General features: G+C 36.4%; 1 protein-coding gene across 1 annotated transcript in view; it reads left to right on the top strand.

Annotated features, from left to right (window-relative positions):
* Positions 1-18,615, top strand: part of LOC127618848 (probable phospholipid-transporting ATPase IIA) — a 62,872-nt gene extending 44,257 nt beyond the window's left edge. The window contains exons 19-28 of the mRNA XM_052091494.1: positions 102-200; positions 2,794-2,883; positions 5,548-5,692; positions 6,372-6,436; positions 7,975-8,130; positions 9,938-10,002; positions 10,522-10,630; positions 10,717-10,774; positions 12,737-12,940; positions 16,684-18,615. Coding sequence (XP_051947454.1) covers positions 102-200; positions 2,794-2,883; positions 5,548-5,692; positions 6,372-6,436; positions 7,975-8,130; positions 9,938-10,002; positions 10,522-10,630; positions 10,717-10,774; positions 12,737-12,940; positions 16,684-16,820 — 1,128 coding nt within the window. The 3' untranslated portion in view covers positions 16,821-18,615. The remainder of the gene's footprint in view (positions 1-101; positions 201-2,793; positions 2,884-5,547; positions 5,693-6,371; positions 6,437-7,974; positions 8,131-9,937; positions 10,003-10,521; positions 10,631-10,716; positions 10,775-12,736; positions 12,941-16,683) is intronic.
* Positions 18,616-18,869: the final 254 nt, after the last annotated feature.

Raw genomic sequence — 18,869 nt, 5'->3', positions numbered from 1 at the left:
ACAGTGCTTGTGTAGGATTCACCATATGTCCATTTAAAATGATTACTGTTTGATGAGTCATCAATGTCAAGTCGAATTTAACTGAACCTGTTCTTGTCCAGGTATGGATGCTGACCGGAGACAAATTAGAGACTGCAACCTGCACAGCTAAGAATGCTCATCTAGTGACCCGCAATCAGGACATCCATGTGTTCAGGCCTGTAAGTCCACAGACTACCTAATTATGTTGCAAAATCATTGGCATTTATAGGGAGTTGGTCTTCCCTGACAGTTTTTCCCTTATCTGGCTAGTTGAAACATGGCTGCAGGCAGGGCTGGGCGATATACATTTTTGGTCAAGAGCAATATCGTGACATACACAGTTAAAGGAAAAGTCATTTAAAAACTTATTTTGAAAGTTATTTGATTTTTTATTTAAAATGATGTAAGGGCATACCTGCCATGTCCATTGCAATGAATCAACTTTAGCAATAAATATGTAATTATTAAAAATAATATATAATCTACTTAAATATTGCTTTGTTTTTCATTCAGAGCATTAAGTAAGTAAATAAATAAAGCAGAACACTGGTGTGTCGAGTTATGTTTTTAAAAGTTGAAGTTCTTTATTTACTTGACACAGCATCTAAAAACACTCTGTGCTTCTGCGTGAGATGCCACCCAAACTTCAAAGACGGCAGCGTAGCGCAGGTTTGCATAGGAAAACTATTTGCAAAAACAGTGCGTAATGGATGGATGCATAAACAGGTTAGGTGTGAACGGCTCCTAAGGGGAGCAGGGCTTAGCAGAGGGTCAATCACACAGTTTTTTATTAGCAAGCTCTTCCTCATTTGCTCTTGGAATGTAACATAATTGGAATCAGAGGTTGTTTTAATCCAAAAATCTCCACGTTTTTTAAACACTGACGGATAAACCCAAATTGTCCACTTTCATCCAAGACCATGAGAAAAAGGCACCTTTTAATCCAAAAACAGTGCCAAACTAACTAAGGATGGATACAAATAATATTATGATTATGATATAATGAGTACTGTATTTGTAGCACAACCTCTGATTGGAGTGCACAACCGTGATAGGAGCAATACTTAAACATTTCTACCGGTATATTGATTTAGCTGGTATATAGCTTCTGGGATTTGTATATATAGTTGTGCAAATTGTGAATGTAAGCTCAGCAAATCTCATCCTTAAATGCATGCTTAAACACCACATAGTTTCAAATCTTTTAGTGTTTAGAAATACCCTTCAGTGAACCAAACAGTGTACGTTGCTTCCTGAAGCGTCCCTGTGTCCTCCGCTATCTGAAATGGGACTCTACGTGCTGTTGTGGCGTTACCCCTGTGTTCTGTGCTGTCATCGAAAGATAGGCGGCTTCGAGGAAGGTTGAATCCTCCCACAGCAGCAGTTCCTGGAAACATAAAACAATGGCTGGCACAACATGAAAACAGTCATCTCACTTTCCCTTTGGGGCCAGTGGTCAGTTAAAACGGCATCTGGATTGACTTCCTACTGGACACAAATGGCATCCAGATTGAGGTCTGGTGTGTTTTGAAATTGACAGATGAATTGCTCCAGTGCAAACGTCCACCAATTATAAAACATCCTCTGTTGGCAAGTAGTATTGGATGGATTAATCTGAATAAAGTCTTGTTAAATGTTTTGAGATCTTTTTAAAGGAATAGTATGTCCACAAATGAAAATTCTGGTGTCATTTATTTATCATCATGTTGTTGTCAACCCGTATAACGTTTTTTTTCTTCTATGAAACACAATTGGAGATGTTTAGCAGAATTTTCACGCTATTCTTTTCCATACAATGAAAGTAAATGGGGACTGAAGCTTTCACGCTTCAAAAGTGAGCAGAATAGCATCTCAAAATGCACAACATGTCGAACCTTGAGGCGGATGGGCTACAACAGCAGAAGACCACGTCGGGCACTTTAGAAGAACCAAAGTGCTCCTAATAAAGTGCTCAGTGAGTGTATATTCCAAGTTTTCAGAAGATTACCGATAGCTTGGTGTGAAGAAAATACAGAAATGTAAGTGTTTTTTCATGAAAAATTTAACCTTCTGTAGTTGCTCTCAAAGGTCAATTGCATTCATGTACATTCAAATATTTCAACCTGCAATTGATCTCGGCAATCGCCCGTAAAGTTTTAATATACATGAGAAAGAGCTTTGAAAACTACAGTTAAGCTCAAGAAAGTGAAATACAACTTAAAGTTTGTTGTGTCCCAAGATTTGAAATATGGACCACTTTTATGGTGATCTTTTGTCGATTTTTGAAGCTCAGCAACGTCTGCCCCCATCGACTGTCATTGTATCGTTAAGAGCAGCGAAACAATTTTCCATAATTCTCCCGGAAGAAAGAAAAGTCACAGATTTGTATGGTGAGTATAAATGAAGACTGAATTTTCATTTTTAGGGGAACTACTATATGTTCTCAATCTGTGGTATCTTAAATCGAATAACCTTGACAAAGCAATATCTCCCCGAAACATCTAAGCAGCCTGTTGAAAAACAGCAACAGCTACTAATGGTGTATTTCCTGTGTGAAACTCACTGACTTGGACGTGGCAGATGAAGTAAACCTCAACAGTGTTGACGGTTGAGCAGATACCTCGCTCAGTCTGGCACGGTCTTCCACGCAACTGACAGTTGAAGTTAATATGACAGTCTCGTGTTCTTGCTGTGGTTCACCGCTGCTATCTGTGAGATTATTATCTGATTGGCTGCTTATGTGTTTGTGTGAGAAAAAACACTCCTGATGGTGAGTTCTTCGCTGGGTTGCAGGTAACCACTCGAAGTGAAGCTCACCTTGAGCTCAACGCCTTCAGGAGGAAACACGACTGTGCGCTGGTGATATCAGGAGACTCTTTGGAGGTAACGCGAGAACATGCACGCTGTTTGACTCCAGTATGCACAACCACACGAAATATCTTCAAAATACAAAAATCACCCAATTTGAAAATCTGATGTTTTCAGGCACTTGGATTTAGTTTAGTCTAAGGCACACATCACTATCGCTGATACCAGAGTCAGAAATAAGCCAAAATATAACCAAAAGTAACAAAAATGTAACCAAATTCAAAACGTGTGGGCAATGGGCATGATTTTTCTCTTCCAGTTCTATTCTCGGCCTATTTAATTATTAAGATGGAGAATTAAATTGAAATTTGACATATGAAAAGGACCCAGTGTAAGGAGAGCCAAATGACTCAAAGTAAAATGTTTAGATATTTAAATAAATCATTAAATGCGTACTGAAATCGATAAAAATCTATTGAAAAAAATATTGATCACTAAATAAATCAATAAATATCCTTTGAATTTTATTTTAGCACTAGTTTGTACTAGTTTCCCATTTAAGTGTTATCTTTGGGTTGATTTTTTTATTTAAGCATCTTTTCATTTTCAGGGTTACGGCTATAGGCATGTCCCTCAATTAACTGATTTTCAATGTTTTGGTTGGCAACTTCATCTGCAAGAGTTAACCATAAATCTCTTATTGTACCCTCAGCCATAGTTGCTGTGTGAAAAATGGTCTGCACTTATATAGCGCCTTTTAATAACCTTAGAGGTTTTCACTTTACACTGTGTCCCATTCACACACACATTCACACTCATACACCAATGGTGGCAGAGCTGCCACTGGGAGCAACTTGGGGTTCAGTGTCTTGCCCAAGGACACTTCGGCATGTGGAGTCATGTGGGCCGGGAATCGAACCACCAACCCGTGCGATTAGCGGGAGTGATGGGCCGATAACTGTAACCCTAAAATCTAAAAGACAAAGCTTGTGATTTGAAATGTATTTATTTTTTTCATTTAAGCACAAGCTTCGTGACTTTTCATATTCAGTTACCAAAGATATGGCTAAAATGAAAATGGATGCAAACTAGTACTAAAGAAACTACAAGAGACATTTAATGATTTATTTTGTGATTTAATGATACATTTAAAGATATTACAGTTTTTTTACGATTTCATAATGATTTATTTATTTAAAAATAATAATTTAACAATTTAATTTTGAGTAATTTGGCCCTCCATATCAGTATGTTTGTATGGTTATAAAAAATGCACCCTCATACAAGATGAAACACCCTGAAACTCAACTCCATGCCTCTTCATTTAAAAAAGTTCATTTCTGTCACCAGCACAAAATATTTGTGCTACTGGCATGAATGTTACCATAAATAGTACAGCTTGTTTAGAAATGTTGTTCAATTACTTTTCTAATCAACCAGAGTTATGATTTTTCGCTGAACAAACTGGGGAAAAAAAATTAATAATAAACTGTATCACATATATATGCTGATACCGGAAGGTCATCGATATATCAAGTATCCCTACACAATATATTTTAAAGTATTCCTACAATATATCTAATTATGTATGTTTTATATTTCCGTGAGACTATTGATTAAATAGGCAAAAATGTGCATAGACTTGCATTAAGCGAGGGACCCAAACCATATAACTGATGGCCAGAATATTACTTGGGGTTGGGGTGGCAACCACATAACAAATGCGCTAGGGGGCCTGGGTAGCTCAGCGAGTAAAGTCACAATTTCGAATCCAGGGTGTGCTGAGTGACTCCAGTCAGGTCTCCTAAGCAACCAAATTGGCCCGGTTGCTAGGGAGGGTATAGTCACATGGGGTAACCTCCTTGTGGTTGCGATTAGTGGTTCTCACTTTCGGTGGAGTATGTGGTGAGTTGTGCTTGGATGCCGCGGAGAATAGCGTGAAGCCTCCACACGCGCACTCAACAAGCCATGTTATAAGATGCATGGATTGATTGTCTCAGACGCGGAGGCAACTGAGATTCGTCCTCCGCCACCCGGATTGAGGCGAGACACTACGCCACCACGAGGACCTAGAGCGCATTGGGAATTGGGCATTCCAAATTGGGGAGAAAAGGGGAGAAAATCAAAACAAATAAAAAAAGCACTAAAGAAACCGCATAACAATGCCCTGGCAACCACTCGCAACACCCTAGATTCATGACAGTGAGTTTTGCACTGGCAAGCACCACACACGTTTTGTCTTGTTTGAAATTCTGGTTTGTTTGAATGATTCAAATTCATATTAAGAGATATATCATTTGATTATTTATTTGATCTCTTTAGGAATGACAGATTATAATTAATGTAGAAAAAGCCTCCATCCAAATTTATTTTTGTCTTCCATTTCTAATGAAATGGTCAAAAGTTCACAAATTTACAGTAGTAAAAAGCATGGTATTACTATAGTATATGTCCAAAACACTTGGTAATATTATGGCACATGTAAAAAAAACTTGATATTACCATGATGGTAAATGCCCCCAAAAAAACATGGTTATGATGATGCCATACTATATAGTATGTCCATAAAAAAAAACATGTTAGACTAGACTAGTTAGATTAAAAATATACGTTTTTATTTATCTAAATAAAATCCAGACATTGGGCCATTTAGAGTGCTATATGTACAATGGTATTGATTTATGCTGACCAATGTCTTTTTTTAAATAGGTTATTTTCTGTGCTGTTGTTGTTTGGCAGGTCTGTCTAAAGTATTATGAGTATGAGTTTATGGAATTGGCGTGTCAGTGTCCAGCTGTTGTGTGTTGCCGCTGTGCTCCGACTCAGAAGGCTCAGATTGTTCGTCTGCTGCAGGAACGCACTGGCAGACTCACCTGTGCCGTGGGTAAGTGAATAATCTGGTCTGAATAATCTGAAAATTGTCATTTTTATCTTGTATAACTTTTACATATCACATATGTGCCTTTTATTTATTAAAAAAACAGCAACATTGATTTATTTATTATTCATTGACTGTTAGTTGTCTTTATTAAGCCAAAAAAATAGATGCACAGATACAAGAATTGTGGCTGGTTCTGCTAATAATTACTAGTTTATCGCTGATATCCAGTATATAATGGCTGATATTATAGATCTACACTATTTTGTTTACTGCTTTTTAAGAAGCTATATTAATTTTGTCCCATTTGTCTTTATTAAGAAAACAACATGCCATAGAAAAATAATGTTCTCTTTAAATTGGACAAGATATGTCCCTAAATTTTCTGCCTCCAAATTCTCCAAGTTTATGCTAAATGTAAAAAAAATAAAAAATAACTAAATGCCAATATTGGCTGATGCTGATATGGTCACCAATATATTGTGCATCCCTTACATATATGTTATGGATGTTGTTATATAAGTTGTTTCCATTGAAAGTGTTGTCTTAATACATGTGCTCTGTTTAACAAAAGTTGTCAAGCGCATTATTATCCGTTTTATTGACCCCGTCATGAGATGTCCATCCGGGTCACGGCACCAGCTGTCACGGAATCATCACTCACTGTTCTCTCTCTCTCTCTCAGGGGATGGAGGAAATGATGTCAGCATGATCCAGGAAGCGGACTGTGGTGTGGGAGTGGAGGGCAAAGTAAGAACTACCACTTCCCAGAGCAGCAGCCCTGTCACATACACTGCCACAAACTCTGTTGCCTGCTTCCGGAATATTCCCTTCATGTACCATCACTGCGTCAAACACACACTATACAGAGGCTCTTTTACATCCACTCTAGATATTATCACATTTCTTACATTACTGAAATTGCAAGCTCAGGGAAACTTTTTTGAAGTCACACAAAATCAAAATGGACCTTAGTTATTTTCCTAATTGTGCACAATGAATGGATGTTCCTTGCAGAAAAATATATTTGGAAACAATCCAATAATTTCCTGATTGATAAAATCAAGTTCTGGCCTACATTTATATCTCATTGAATACCCTGTTTCACTCAGAAATACACAGATTAGCCACCACATTAAAACCACCTGCCTAATATTGTATAGGTCCCCCCTCGTGCCCCCAAAACTGCACCAACCCACATCACAGATTAGCATTATGAGATGATATCCTTCTCACCACAAATGTACAGAGCGGTTATCTGAGTTACCGTAGACATTGTCAGTTCAAACCAGTCTGGACATTCTCTGTTGACCTCTCATCAACAAGGCGATACTGTCCGCAAAACTGACACTCACTGGATGTTTTTTATTTTTAGCGCCATTCAGAGTAAATTCTAGAGACTGTTGTGTGAAAATCCCAGGAGATCAGCAGTTACAGAAATACTCAAACCAGCCCATCTGGCACCAACAATCATGCCACGGTCCAAATCACTGAGATCACATTTTTTTCCCCATTCTGATGGCTGATGTGAACATTAACTGAAGCTCCTGACCCGTATCCGCATGATTTTATGCACTGCTGCCACGTGATTGGCTGATTAGATAATCACATGGATGGTTGTTGGTGCTAGATGGACTGGTTTAAGTATTTCTGTAACTGCTGGGATTTTCACACACAACAGTCTCTAGAATTTACTCAGAATTAAGCCAAAAAACAAAAAAAATATCCAGTGAGGGGCAGTTCTGTGGATGGAAGTACCTTGTTGATGTGAGAAGTTAACAGAGAATAGCCAGACTGTAAAATGGGTTTTGAATGCTGTTTCATGTCAACTTTAATGTTGTCTGAGTCCTAGACCACCAAAGATTTCAAAACAATGGAGACCCATCAGTGACACAGCAGTTGCCTTTAGGACGTCCATACAGTTAGAAACACATTTTAGCTGTCAGACTGTAAACAGTTTTACGTTATTGAGTCTAAATGTACCTAAAATACCTCAAAGGCAAGGTTGACCCAGTTGTGGTGGGCCATGCAAGCTTTCCAGGACATCAAAATGAGACATTATGGGATGGCTAATTGATATTGAGTCATTCATGACTAACGCCGCTTAGACCTTGATTGAATTGCCGTGGTTACGTGGGACATTGTTTTTACTACAAGTCTCTGCGTTCACTCGGTCAGTCCTAAACACAACCTCAACCAAATGGCCCAAAGATGCTTAATATAGCCTCATGATCTGAAACGTGTTGGTAAGCGGTATGACCTATTTGTTTATTTTTCTGTGTTGGCAGGAAGGGAAGCAGGCATCTCTGGCGGCCGATTTCTCCATCACTCAGTTTAAACACTTGGGCAGACTTCTGATGGTACATGGCAGAAACAGCTACAAACGCTCTGCCGCACTCAGCCAGTTTGTTATTCACCGGAGTCTCTGCATCAGTACCATGCAGGTAGTGTGTTTGTGTTTGTGTTTGTGTGTGTGTGTGTGTGTGTGTGTGTGTGTGTGTGTGTGTCTGCTCAAGTAATTATCCACTAGTAGCACATGAATCATGTCCATTAGCTGCAAATAAGCACAGTGTAATGTGTTTTTGAGTTTAAAAAAGGGCTGACTTGTATCTGGCAAACCTCTGAAAACCTCAAAATTTGAATAATGTTATCTTTAGTAATAAACAGTATTATGTGTTCATTAAGGTGTTTTGGAATAATGTTCTGTATTGTATTCAGATGTAAAAGTACCCAAAGTACTTTTTGAACATGACACCCTGTTATTATTACCATGTTTTTATTTGTACTATGGTAGTACCATGATTTTTTGAACACACCTTGGTGATACTATGTTTTTAATATATCCAATGGAACAAAAACATTATTACCATTTATTTTGTATTGTACCATGATAATACCTTGGATTGTTGGACAAATACAATGGTGCTGCCATGTTTTTGGACCTAAAACCATGGTAAAACCATTTTTTCTGGACCTATACCATAGTATTACCGCAGTTTTTGTACATTTATTTATTAAAAAAAATGTGTGGGGGTATAATAACATAGGAACATAATTTATGAACATACTGTATATGTTTTTATAATAATATATTTTTTTCACATAAGTACCATGTTTTTGGGATTGTACAGTGGTAATACCTAGATTTATTGGACACATACCATTATAAAACCATGTTTTTTTGGGCATGCGCCATGGTATTACCACATTTTATTTTTACATTTGCCATGTCCAAAAACATTATAACCATGTTTTTGGAATTTGACCATGATAATACATTGGTTTATTGGACATATACCATGGTAATACCATGTTTTTACATATACCAGGGTGTTACCATGTTTTTGAACATGTACCATGGTAATACCCTTTTTTTTTTTTACATATACCATGTTACAACAACATTATTACCATGTTTGTTTTTATTATTCCATGGTAATACCTTGGTTTATTGGACACATACCATGGTTCTACATTGTTTTATGGACATAGTACCATGGTAATACCAATTTTTTTTTTTTTTTACATATACCTTGTTACTAAAACATTATAACCATAATTTGGATTGTACCATGTTTTTTTTTTGTATTTTTTTGTATACATATAACGTTACAAAAACATTATAACCATGTTTTTGCTATTGTACCACAGTAAGACTTTATTTTATGAGACACATACAATGGTAATACCTTGTTTTTTTGGACATGTACCATGTTTATACCACATTTTTTACATGTACCATGTCAAAAAAACATTTACCATATTTTTCTAATTGTACTATGGTTATAACTTGGTTTATTGGACATACCGATTCCATTGATGAAACCACTTTAAGGGCATTTACCTTGGTAATAAAGCATTCTTTTTACTTTTACATTTGCCATGTTTTTTGGATTGTACCATGCAAAAAAACATGTTTTTTGGACTCCTACCATGGTAATACATTGTTTTGTGGACATAATACAATGAAAATACCATGGTAATGCCTTGCTTTATTGTACACATACCATGGTAATACCATGTTTTTTGGACATTTTCATTTTTTAAAACACAATCCATGATAACAGGATTGCCATGTAAATTACCGTAGTATTACCATCTGATGCTTTCACTGCACCATGTACATGGTGAATCACAATACTTTTATAATAGAAGCGACAGAATCTATAAGTATAACATTCCTCCAGCTGCCTGCTGCCTTGCTTCTCTTCCCAGTGAGTCCTGATGATGTTGTCTCTTGTCTCTTCTCAGGCCGTGTTCTCCTCTGTCTTCTACTTTGCATCTGTTCCGCTGTATCAAGGCTTCCTCATTATCGGGTGAGTGTGAGTGATGACTCATTTGCTCTCAGTGAAATCTCACTGGTATTTCAACCATGTGTTTCAGACAGCTCTGACATTTGAGGGTCTGTTCCATCCAAGAGTCATGGCCACTGAGCAAGAATAAGAGTCGCCAAAGCTGACACATTAAAAGATTCTTTGTCATGTGTGAATTGAGCAAGGATTAAAAGTGGACACGCTTGAGCCTCGTCTAATTCAGTGTAAATTATTAAACTTATCGGCAAGAGTTCAGGACAGTTAGAGGAAACCGAAGAGTTTTCACCAAAACCTTTAAAACCCCCATGAATTTGGCTTTACTGGCATTGTTTTCTGGCCTTGGAAGGACATATCGAAGGACTCATCCCTTTTTTGTTCTGTTATTTTGGTCAAAAAAAGTACAATTTTAGTGGTTAAATTGTCAGTGATCACCAAAGGTGTGGCTGCAGACAGTTTTTCATGACCTGTCGACCTTAAAAGCATCATTATATTGAAATGTTTACATGTCCATTTTCCCCAAAGGTACTCCACAATCTACACCATGTTCCCCGTTTTCTCCCTTGTTTTGGATAAAGATGTCAAGTCGGAGGTGGCCATGTTATATCCCGAACTTTATAAGGATCTCTTAAAGGTAGCTAAGAGTTTATCATCTGCAAATGAACCTGAAATGTGTATACTTAATTTTTTTGTAAGCATTGTACTTGTCATTATTTTCAGGGACGGCCTCTCTCGTTCAAAACCTTCTTAATATGGGTGTTGATCAGTATCTACCAAGGTAAGCTAAAAATCTGGTTATTTTACCATATGGTGCAGTGCAATGCATGAACTAGCAACCTTCACTCAACAAATAATTGTGCTCTAAATTGAGTAGACCATTTATGTCTAGTTCTGACTGAAGCGAAACTGTGTTTGCAAAGTCGATTCCGAGGCTTGTTAGGAAAACAGGGAAGCTCCAAATCGAGAGACTATCTTGCACCGCCGGCACGGTTGTGTGGTGAATGTTGTTTCTTCCAAACAAAACCAATGCACGTGTTTTCGCATGCCCGGATTGAATAGTTTATTTGTGTCTGTGGCTACAAAAGTCAGGGTGGTTTTCCAAGATTGCTTTTTGAGTCGAAACTAGAAGCCTTGAACACTCCACCCCAGTCTTTTTGTGTGTGGGCATTCCATTTGTTTGTAGGGAGATTCTGTTTGCTGGAGACTTAATTGTGTATTCCCAGCCTTCTGTGGTAGCTTGTTTTGAAAAGAGAAGTCATATATATTCCTTATTATTTATCTCAGTCAATGAGTTGTTTTCACCCAAATACAGGATTTTCTGCTCTTTTACTTTCCTTCAAATTGGTTTGGTTATTAGTTATGTCTACTATAGCATGTTTACACTATATTGCTAATAATCATATTGAAATAATGTTTTTATCAATTGCAGAAGTTTTTGTGTTTAAGGGCAAAAGGCACAATAACACTTTAAGACAGGAAGTTCTGTTACAAAAAAAGCTAAATCTTTGGAAGTGCCCTTCCTCTTCCTGAGATTGCCCATATGTGCTGGGTCTTTTAAAGTGAATACTCAGTTCAGAGATTAAAGTGAATGCTTTTATGTTAATGTCTTAACCACTTTCATGCATCTGCAGCCAAATGTGACGTGAACACTCAGATGGTACTCCTATAATATGCAAGGAAATGTCATTTACCTAATTTACTCAACCAATAATAATAGTCTTAGCCCAGATGATAACACTTAATAATAACTTTTTATTAATAACATTAACAACCATTGCATTATATAACCCTTAACAGAGCAGTAGTTCATGTACATTCAATATATATATATATATTTATATAATGTACACTACCGACTTCTTGAGGAATCACCCTGGGACGCTTTTTAAACAGTATTGGAGGAGTTCCCATCTATGTTGGGCGCTTATTGGCTTCTTAATTATTTGGTCCATCAATTTAAAAAAAAAAAAATGTAAATAAAATTTTAGTTTTATAATGAAATGAAGGAATATAGTGGCACAATTATATTTTTGTCTACAAAACTAATTTCAAACATTTGAGCAAACACCTTCAGATCAAACATTTCAGTCGAGTGTTTCAAAACTTTTGACCAGTTGTGTGTGTGTGTATATGTGTATATATGTATATATATATGTAATCATATCTTATTGTATAATAAAATCTATGATTCAAAGTCAAGTCAGTATGACTTGATAAAATATATTAATATATTTGTTTATTTTATAAAGTCATACTTTGATTCATATATTTATTTATACAATTTAAACTATTATTTAGTTATGTTCATATTTTAATAATATTATAATTTGATATGGATATATTATATGTATTATTATTAAGTAATTTTATTTTCACATGTAAGAATTTTATGTATTTTATTTAATTTCATTTTTTTACATCTTTAATAATAATTTATTTAAATGTTATTGTGTACACACAAAAAAGTAAAAAAAAAAAAAAAACCTTTACAATAATTTTATACATAAATATTATTTAAAAAAATACTATATGAAATAAAATAGATATAAATAAATATATAACATATACACACACACACACACACACACATATCAGTCTTATAAAATATAAGCACAAATGTCTCACTGAGCAATTGTTATTATATTGCTCATCATTTTATTGCTTGATTAAGGTTCTACAGCAAGACAGTACACTGCTATATTTCTTACTGCTTGTAGTAATAAGTCTGCTCTATCTACAGGTAGCATCATTATGTATGGAGCTCTGCTGCTGTTCGAGTCAGAGTTTGTTCACATCGTGGCAATCTCATTCACCTCTCTGATCCTGACTGAGCTACTGATGGTGGCGTTGACCGTGCAGACATGGCATTGGTTAATGATCGTAGCTGAGCTCCTCAGTCTTGCCTGCTACATCGCATCTCTCGTCTTCTTACATGAGTTTATTGGTGAGTATTTTGACACTGCCCCAAAAAGTTTTTGAACACTTAAAAATGTGTGAATGCCAGTGAATTACAGAATACAATCAAACCAAAATCAAACCAAATGGCATTTGTAAACACATGATACTAGACTTTTTCTCAGAATTAATATATTTTTACAGCCTTTTTGAATCGTAGTACATGTTATTTTATAAAAGTACAATAGTTAATTGTTTGTGTTAGTTAATAATGCAGTTAGTTAACTAATGTTCACATATACAACTTTTCATTTTAAAAATGTATTTGTATATTTCGAACCTATTTCATGCTGAAATTGTATTGTTCATTGTTAGTTTGATATTTAATGTAGTTAACTAATGTTAACGAATGCAAATACATTTTTCTTTTTAAAATATATTGCATGTAATGTGTGCTATCTTTTAAAATAAATGCCACTTTTTTATGTAATGCAATGAAATTAATACAATAAGTGTCTGTGGCAGGGCAGAGGGCGGGGCCGAGTTGTGATCCTACACACATGACGGACATGTCCGTTAACGATCTCTCGCTCCCGCACGATCCTCTGCAGTCGACCTTTATCCCTCTCGAAGGCTTGATTAGCCTAATACGGGACCGGGTGTGTATGATCACGATCCGGCCCCGCCCTCCGCCCTGCCACATTGTCTAAATACGTTTTTAAATTCACTGTATACACACACGTTTCACACGTAATAGCACATATGTATATAGGTCTCCATTTGTTTAAGTGTATAAGGACTGCTGTCTTTGTTCCGACACTTTAGTGGTATATGTTTTATCCAAGGTTTCTGGTCAAGGTTTTGCTACTGCTTTATATCCTATTATCGTCATTATATCCTATTGTTACTAATCTGTTTTGACGTCAGAATTTCGGATATGTCCAGGTGAAGAATGTGGCCACATTCCACAAAATCATTCCTGTTTTCAGCAGAGAGAGCTAAATTTGAGCTGATAAAATTGATCTCCCTGAGTCAGCATTCCAGGGCTCCAGTGTATGTGGTGAAGGCAAAACAGTGTACCTCACAGAGCTCACTGTGAAGGGAAATACCACAAGCCTGCTCTTATTTCCTGCTGGGTCGATGATACCCTTGCCAAGGTCTTTGTGTTTATTAGAGTAGTTCTCACTTTGAAGAGCTCTGCTTTCTTAAAAAGTGTTCATATTTATGATATTTCAAATGCATACGTTTTAAAAATGTTCCCACCAGTGTTGGGAGTACCGAGCTAATACTGACACTACTAACTTAACAAACATGTTTTGTAGGGTAACAGTTGCTCAGCTGTTTTGATAATAGTGTAGCTATACCCCTAGGCATTTACATGACCACACACGATGTTGGCTTATTAAGCATAATAGGTGTATGTAAATGTTCTCATTTACCTTAGTTTTATCAAAAACAACTTGATCCAGGGCACAAAGCTTTGTAGATTGCTCCTTAGGGTAGATTTTGAACGGACAACATTTTAGTTACCAGATCACATCTTTAACCAATAGGCCACACCATCCCATATCATGCAAATCGTGCTGAAGTAACCCATCCAAGACCTTAAGCATAATCGTTTCCTTATGCCCACCTACTTTGCTAAGAATTCGCAGTTGAATCTTGTATACCTGGCAGAGAACATGATGAATCCATGATGGTGGCGATGACTTGTGACTATCCTAGGCTTACATTCAGAGGGCATTAACAAGTGTGCTTTCAGTTGTGTTGATGAGGCGTTCTGACACTGCAACACCCAATGTAACGTCCAACTTTGGCAGTGTGTGGCACCTGACCACATAAAACAAAGGCCGGTCAGCACCATTGAGGAGCATGATGCTGGTTTCCAGCAATCACACTGCACATTCTGACTGTCACACTGCACACACTTCCATATCAAGTCTTAAGTTTTGACCTGACTGTGGTCTGAGAGCATGTTTTTCAAGCTGTGTTGGTGTTGTTCCCTGCATTTCTGGGAATAAATGTTTAAAAAGAGAACCAAAGGCTTATTCAGCAGGAATTTAATTGGTACACACAAGAATAGATCAAAAGCTTTGATGAGAGAACTTTTCAGAGACTTTTTACGCAAGCATGTTAAATTGTCTAGACGTTACCATGAAATAGACCAGATTTCCGACTCTGTGGGGGGAAACCAGGGTGATTTGTTTTAAGAATTGACATTTCATTGATTATTTACTCTTTTTTTCCTTTAGTGATGTAAACCAAAGTATAATTTGGCCTTTACTCTCAGACTGTTCACCCTCATCTTATGCATATTGTTCACTAAAATGGCTAAACTTTGTGAAATCATCAAGATCTGATTGTTTGACTGCTACGCAACTTTCAGGAGACAGGGTTTAAATCTTTTTTTTTTTTTTATCAAAGTTGAACAAGACAATTTTTTTTTACAAGAGACAAAGCTGCTAGTAACTGGAATTGATCGGTCTTCATACACTCAAGCTTCTTATATATTTGTATATATCTGAATATTTTGCAATAAAATAAAAATTTGTATATACTTATAATCAACAAAACTGAAATTAGAAGTTTTATAATTTCCCATTGATTCTAATTCAATTACATCTTTCGCAACGCTTTATGGAATTGTTTTTTATTGCCTCATGAAAGATGGTAAGTATACAGTCTTGTACCTTTGTCTTTTAGTCAGATTTTTTTAAATACTTCTCTGCTTCAAATCAAAGTTTGTAATGGTGTGATTCACATGAGCGCTGGTTGGTTTGGTTCTTGGTTTAAATCTCTTTTATGAAGAATTTTATTAAATCCATATGGAAAAAATTAATGAAGATCAGATATTTCCAGAACCAAGACTGCTGAAAACGTTCAAAAGGCTACAGAGCAGCCGATCCTTAATGCTCTTTTCTGTACCCATTCAAAAGGTTAAAGAACAGATGATCCTTAAGGCTCTTTTCTGTACCCTTTTAAAGGGGTAAAGAACAGTCGATCCTTAAGGTGCTCTTCTGTACCCATTCAAAAGGTTAAAGAACAGATGATCCTTAAGGCTCTTTTCTGTACCCATTCAAAAGGGTAAAGAACAGTCGAGCCTTAAGGCTCTTTTCTGTACCCATTCAAAAGGGTAAAGAACAGTCGATCCTTAAGGCTCTTTTCTGTACCCATTCAAAAGGGTAAAGAACAGTCGATCCTTAAGGCTCTTTTCTGTACCCATTCAAAAGGGTAAAGAACAGCCTATCCGTAAGGCTCTTTTCTGTACCCATTCAAAAGGGTAAAGAACAGTTGATCCTTAAGGCTCTTTTCTGTACCCATTCAAAAGGGTAAAGAACAGCCGATCCTTAAGGCTCTTTTCTGTACCCATTCAAAAGGGTAAAGAACAGTCGATCCTTAAGGCTCTTTTCTGTACCCATTCAAAAGGGTAAAGAACAGTCGATCCTTAAGGCTCTTTTCTGTACCCTTTTAAAGGGGTAAAGAACAGTCGAGCCTTAAGGCTCTTTTCTGTACCCATTCAAAAGGGTAAAGAACAGCCTATCCTTAAGGTACTATTTTGTGCCCATTCAAAAGGGTAAAGAACAGTTGATCCTTAAGGCTCTTTTCTGTATGCTTTTACAGGGGTACAGAACAGTTGATCCTTAAGGTGCTCTTCTGTACCCATTCAAAAGGGTAAAGAACAGTCGATCCTGACACTAGCATGTAGCTAAACTAGTATGTTTTTGACCATTGCCTACATCATATGCAATGTACTGTATACTTACACAATATGTTTATTCTGGTCTCTCACAGATGTGTATTTTATTGCCACCCTGTCTTTCGTGTGGAAGGTTACGGCCATCACTTTGATCAGCTGCTTGCCGCTCTACATCCTCAAATATCTGCGTCGACGGTTCTCCCCTCCAAGCTACTCTAAACTGACCTCTTAAAGTCCGCTGATGCACCTTGAACCAATGCAATAAAACATTTTATAAAAAAAAAAGCTGCCTCAGATCGGCTTGCTTTCACACATCTAACACATGACTAAACCTGCTGAAACTTCTGGTTTGTTCAGTTATTCTTAACCAAACACTCCAATTCAGCAAAATACAAGTGTGATATTGATGTTTGATTAGAATATGCTGGACTCTGATTCTTTGGTCTGTCTCTTTGATTGAAGAGTCAGTAGAGCTTTTCAGTCATGACATCAATTTGTAGGTCAATCCAGAACGCTTATTCACCATGGGTTCCTGTGGGAACTTGTAATGTTTTTAGTATAGCCGTTTTTGATTTATCTACAAAACGTCTTCTCCCAGTGTTAAATACCAGACTCCCAGAGAGTCATTCGAACTGAATCATCTAATTGCTCTGCCGATTTAAGCTTAAAGTGAATCACTCTCTGAGGAAGACTAAACATACTAGTTAGCTTTAGGATTCATCCAGGTGACAAAGGTATATCGATAGAGCTTGTATGGGACGTTTTGAATGACAATTGATAATCTATTGTTGTTATGCATCTCGAGTTTATTTAATTTATTGTATTTATATACTCATAAGAAGACGAACTTTGCACAGTTAAGATGGTAATGGAAAAACTGGGATTAAGTTATTTTTTATGGTGTTTTGGTACCTTTTTATTTCTTTTTGAAAACTTTGTACTACTGGATATGATGCTTCAAGGGACTTGAAATGACTTGATCAAATTAAAAACAGAGAAAAGTATCTGTTGCACAACCCCCAAAACACTATTATTATAGTGTGATAATTCAAAAGGGTGTACAAATCATACTTGTTTTTGTTTGTGTGTGCGATTGGGCACGTAATGTGCATGTGCAACTAAATAACTAGATTATCTGGAAACTTTAACATACTAACCAACCTCAGATGTCACCGTTTTGGTCAAGGTATTTAAATAGCAGTAGGTAGTGTCTAAAGAGCATGTATGATACAGTGCCATAAAATAATGTTTTTTGTTTAGTTTTTTTTTAACATTTGTCTGTCTGTATAGGAATGGTTTTCCTCTCTTGTGGTTACCTCTGACGTAGAAATGGTCACTTTGTAGTACCCCTACCTCCCCCATTGACCAGGGTTCTGACATTTGGTTTTGTTCTGACCATTATGACCTGGACACACACCTACACTTGATTACAAAACCATACGACAACTCCTGTATTTAAAGAGAACTCTCATTCACTGGTTTAAAGGGCCAAATTCTGTGACGCATCAGTTTTTTATGTCATTTTCTTCTTGTGGTGTCCTTAAAGGGATAGTTCACCCAATAATAGACCAGAACTGTCCCTTTAACACAACAGCATTTGTGTTTGGAAATGATCAAACTCTGTGATGTGCACATTAATCAGTATGTTTGTGTCTGTGTGGTTTTAGAACGTTTGTTAGCGTACAGTGCTACATTTCTGACCTTCAAACAACTTGTTTTGTTGAAAGGACATTTATTGTGAATATTGTCAGTTTCAGCTTTTCTTGCATGGAACAGAATTTGTACAGATTTTGATGTGGATCTAAACATAGACAGAATTCCATGAATTTCACCGGACCGCTTTTTTGGTTGACTACTTTTCATTTGTTAATGTATTGTAACCTACTGAATTGTAAATAACAAAAATGTTTTTTATTTATTATTTTTCCCCCCTCTTTGTGTTGGGATTTGCACTCTAATACTTGCGGAACAAAAAAGGGACAAGTGTGTCTCAGAATAAGGTGTTAAAATAAAGATCATCTTTTGTTAACCAATTTTCTGCTTGTTTCTTAAATATAATAGTTCTCAACTATAATAATATGGTATAATATAGTGAGATGTTTTTTTTCCAAAGTAAGTGTCTTTTTATTTTATTATATTTATCGAGTGACATCCAATTATTTTACATTTTTCCTAGTTTTTATTATTATCTTATTTTGTGTTTTATGTCACTTTTGACTGTGCATTCCAAAAATGAGTTAAGAAAGACTTTACATGTGCAGTTGATATTACTTCTGGTTCA

This window comes from Xyrauchen texanus, chromosome 25 (genome assembly GCF_025860055.1).
Source record: "Xyrauchen texanus isolate HMW12.3.18 chromosome 25, RBS_HiC_50CHRs, whole genome shotgun sequence".
Classification (NCBI taxonomy): domain Eukaryota; kingdom Metazoa; phylum Chordata; class Actinopteri; order Cypriniformes; family Catostomidae; genus Xyrauchen; species Xyrauchen texanus.
The sequence above is the reverse complement of the archived record's forward strand: the minus strand, read 5'-3'. Positions and strand labels throughout refer to the sequence as shown.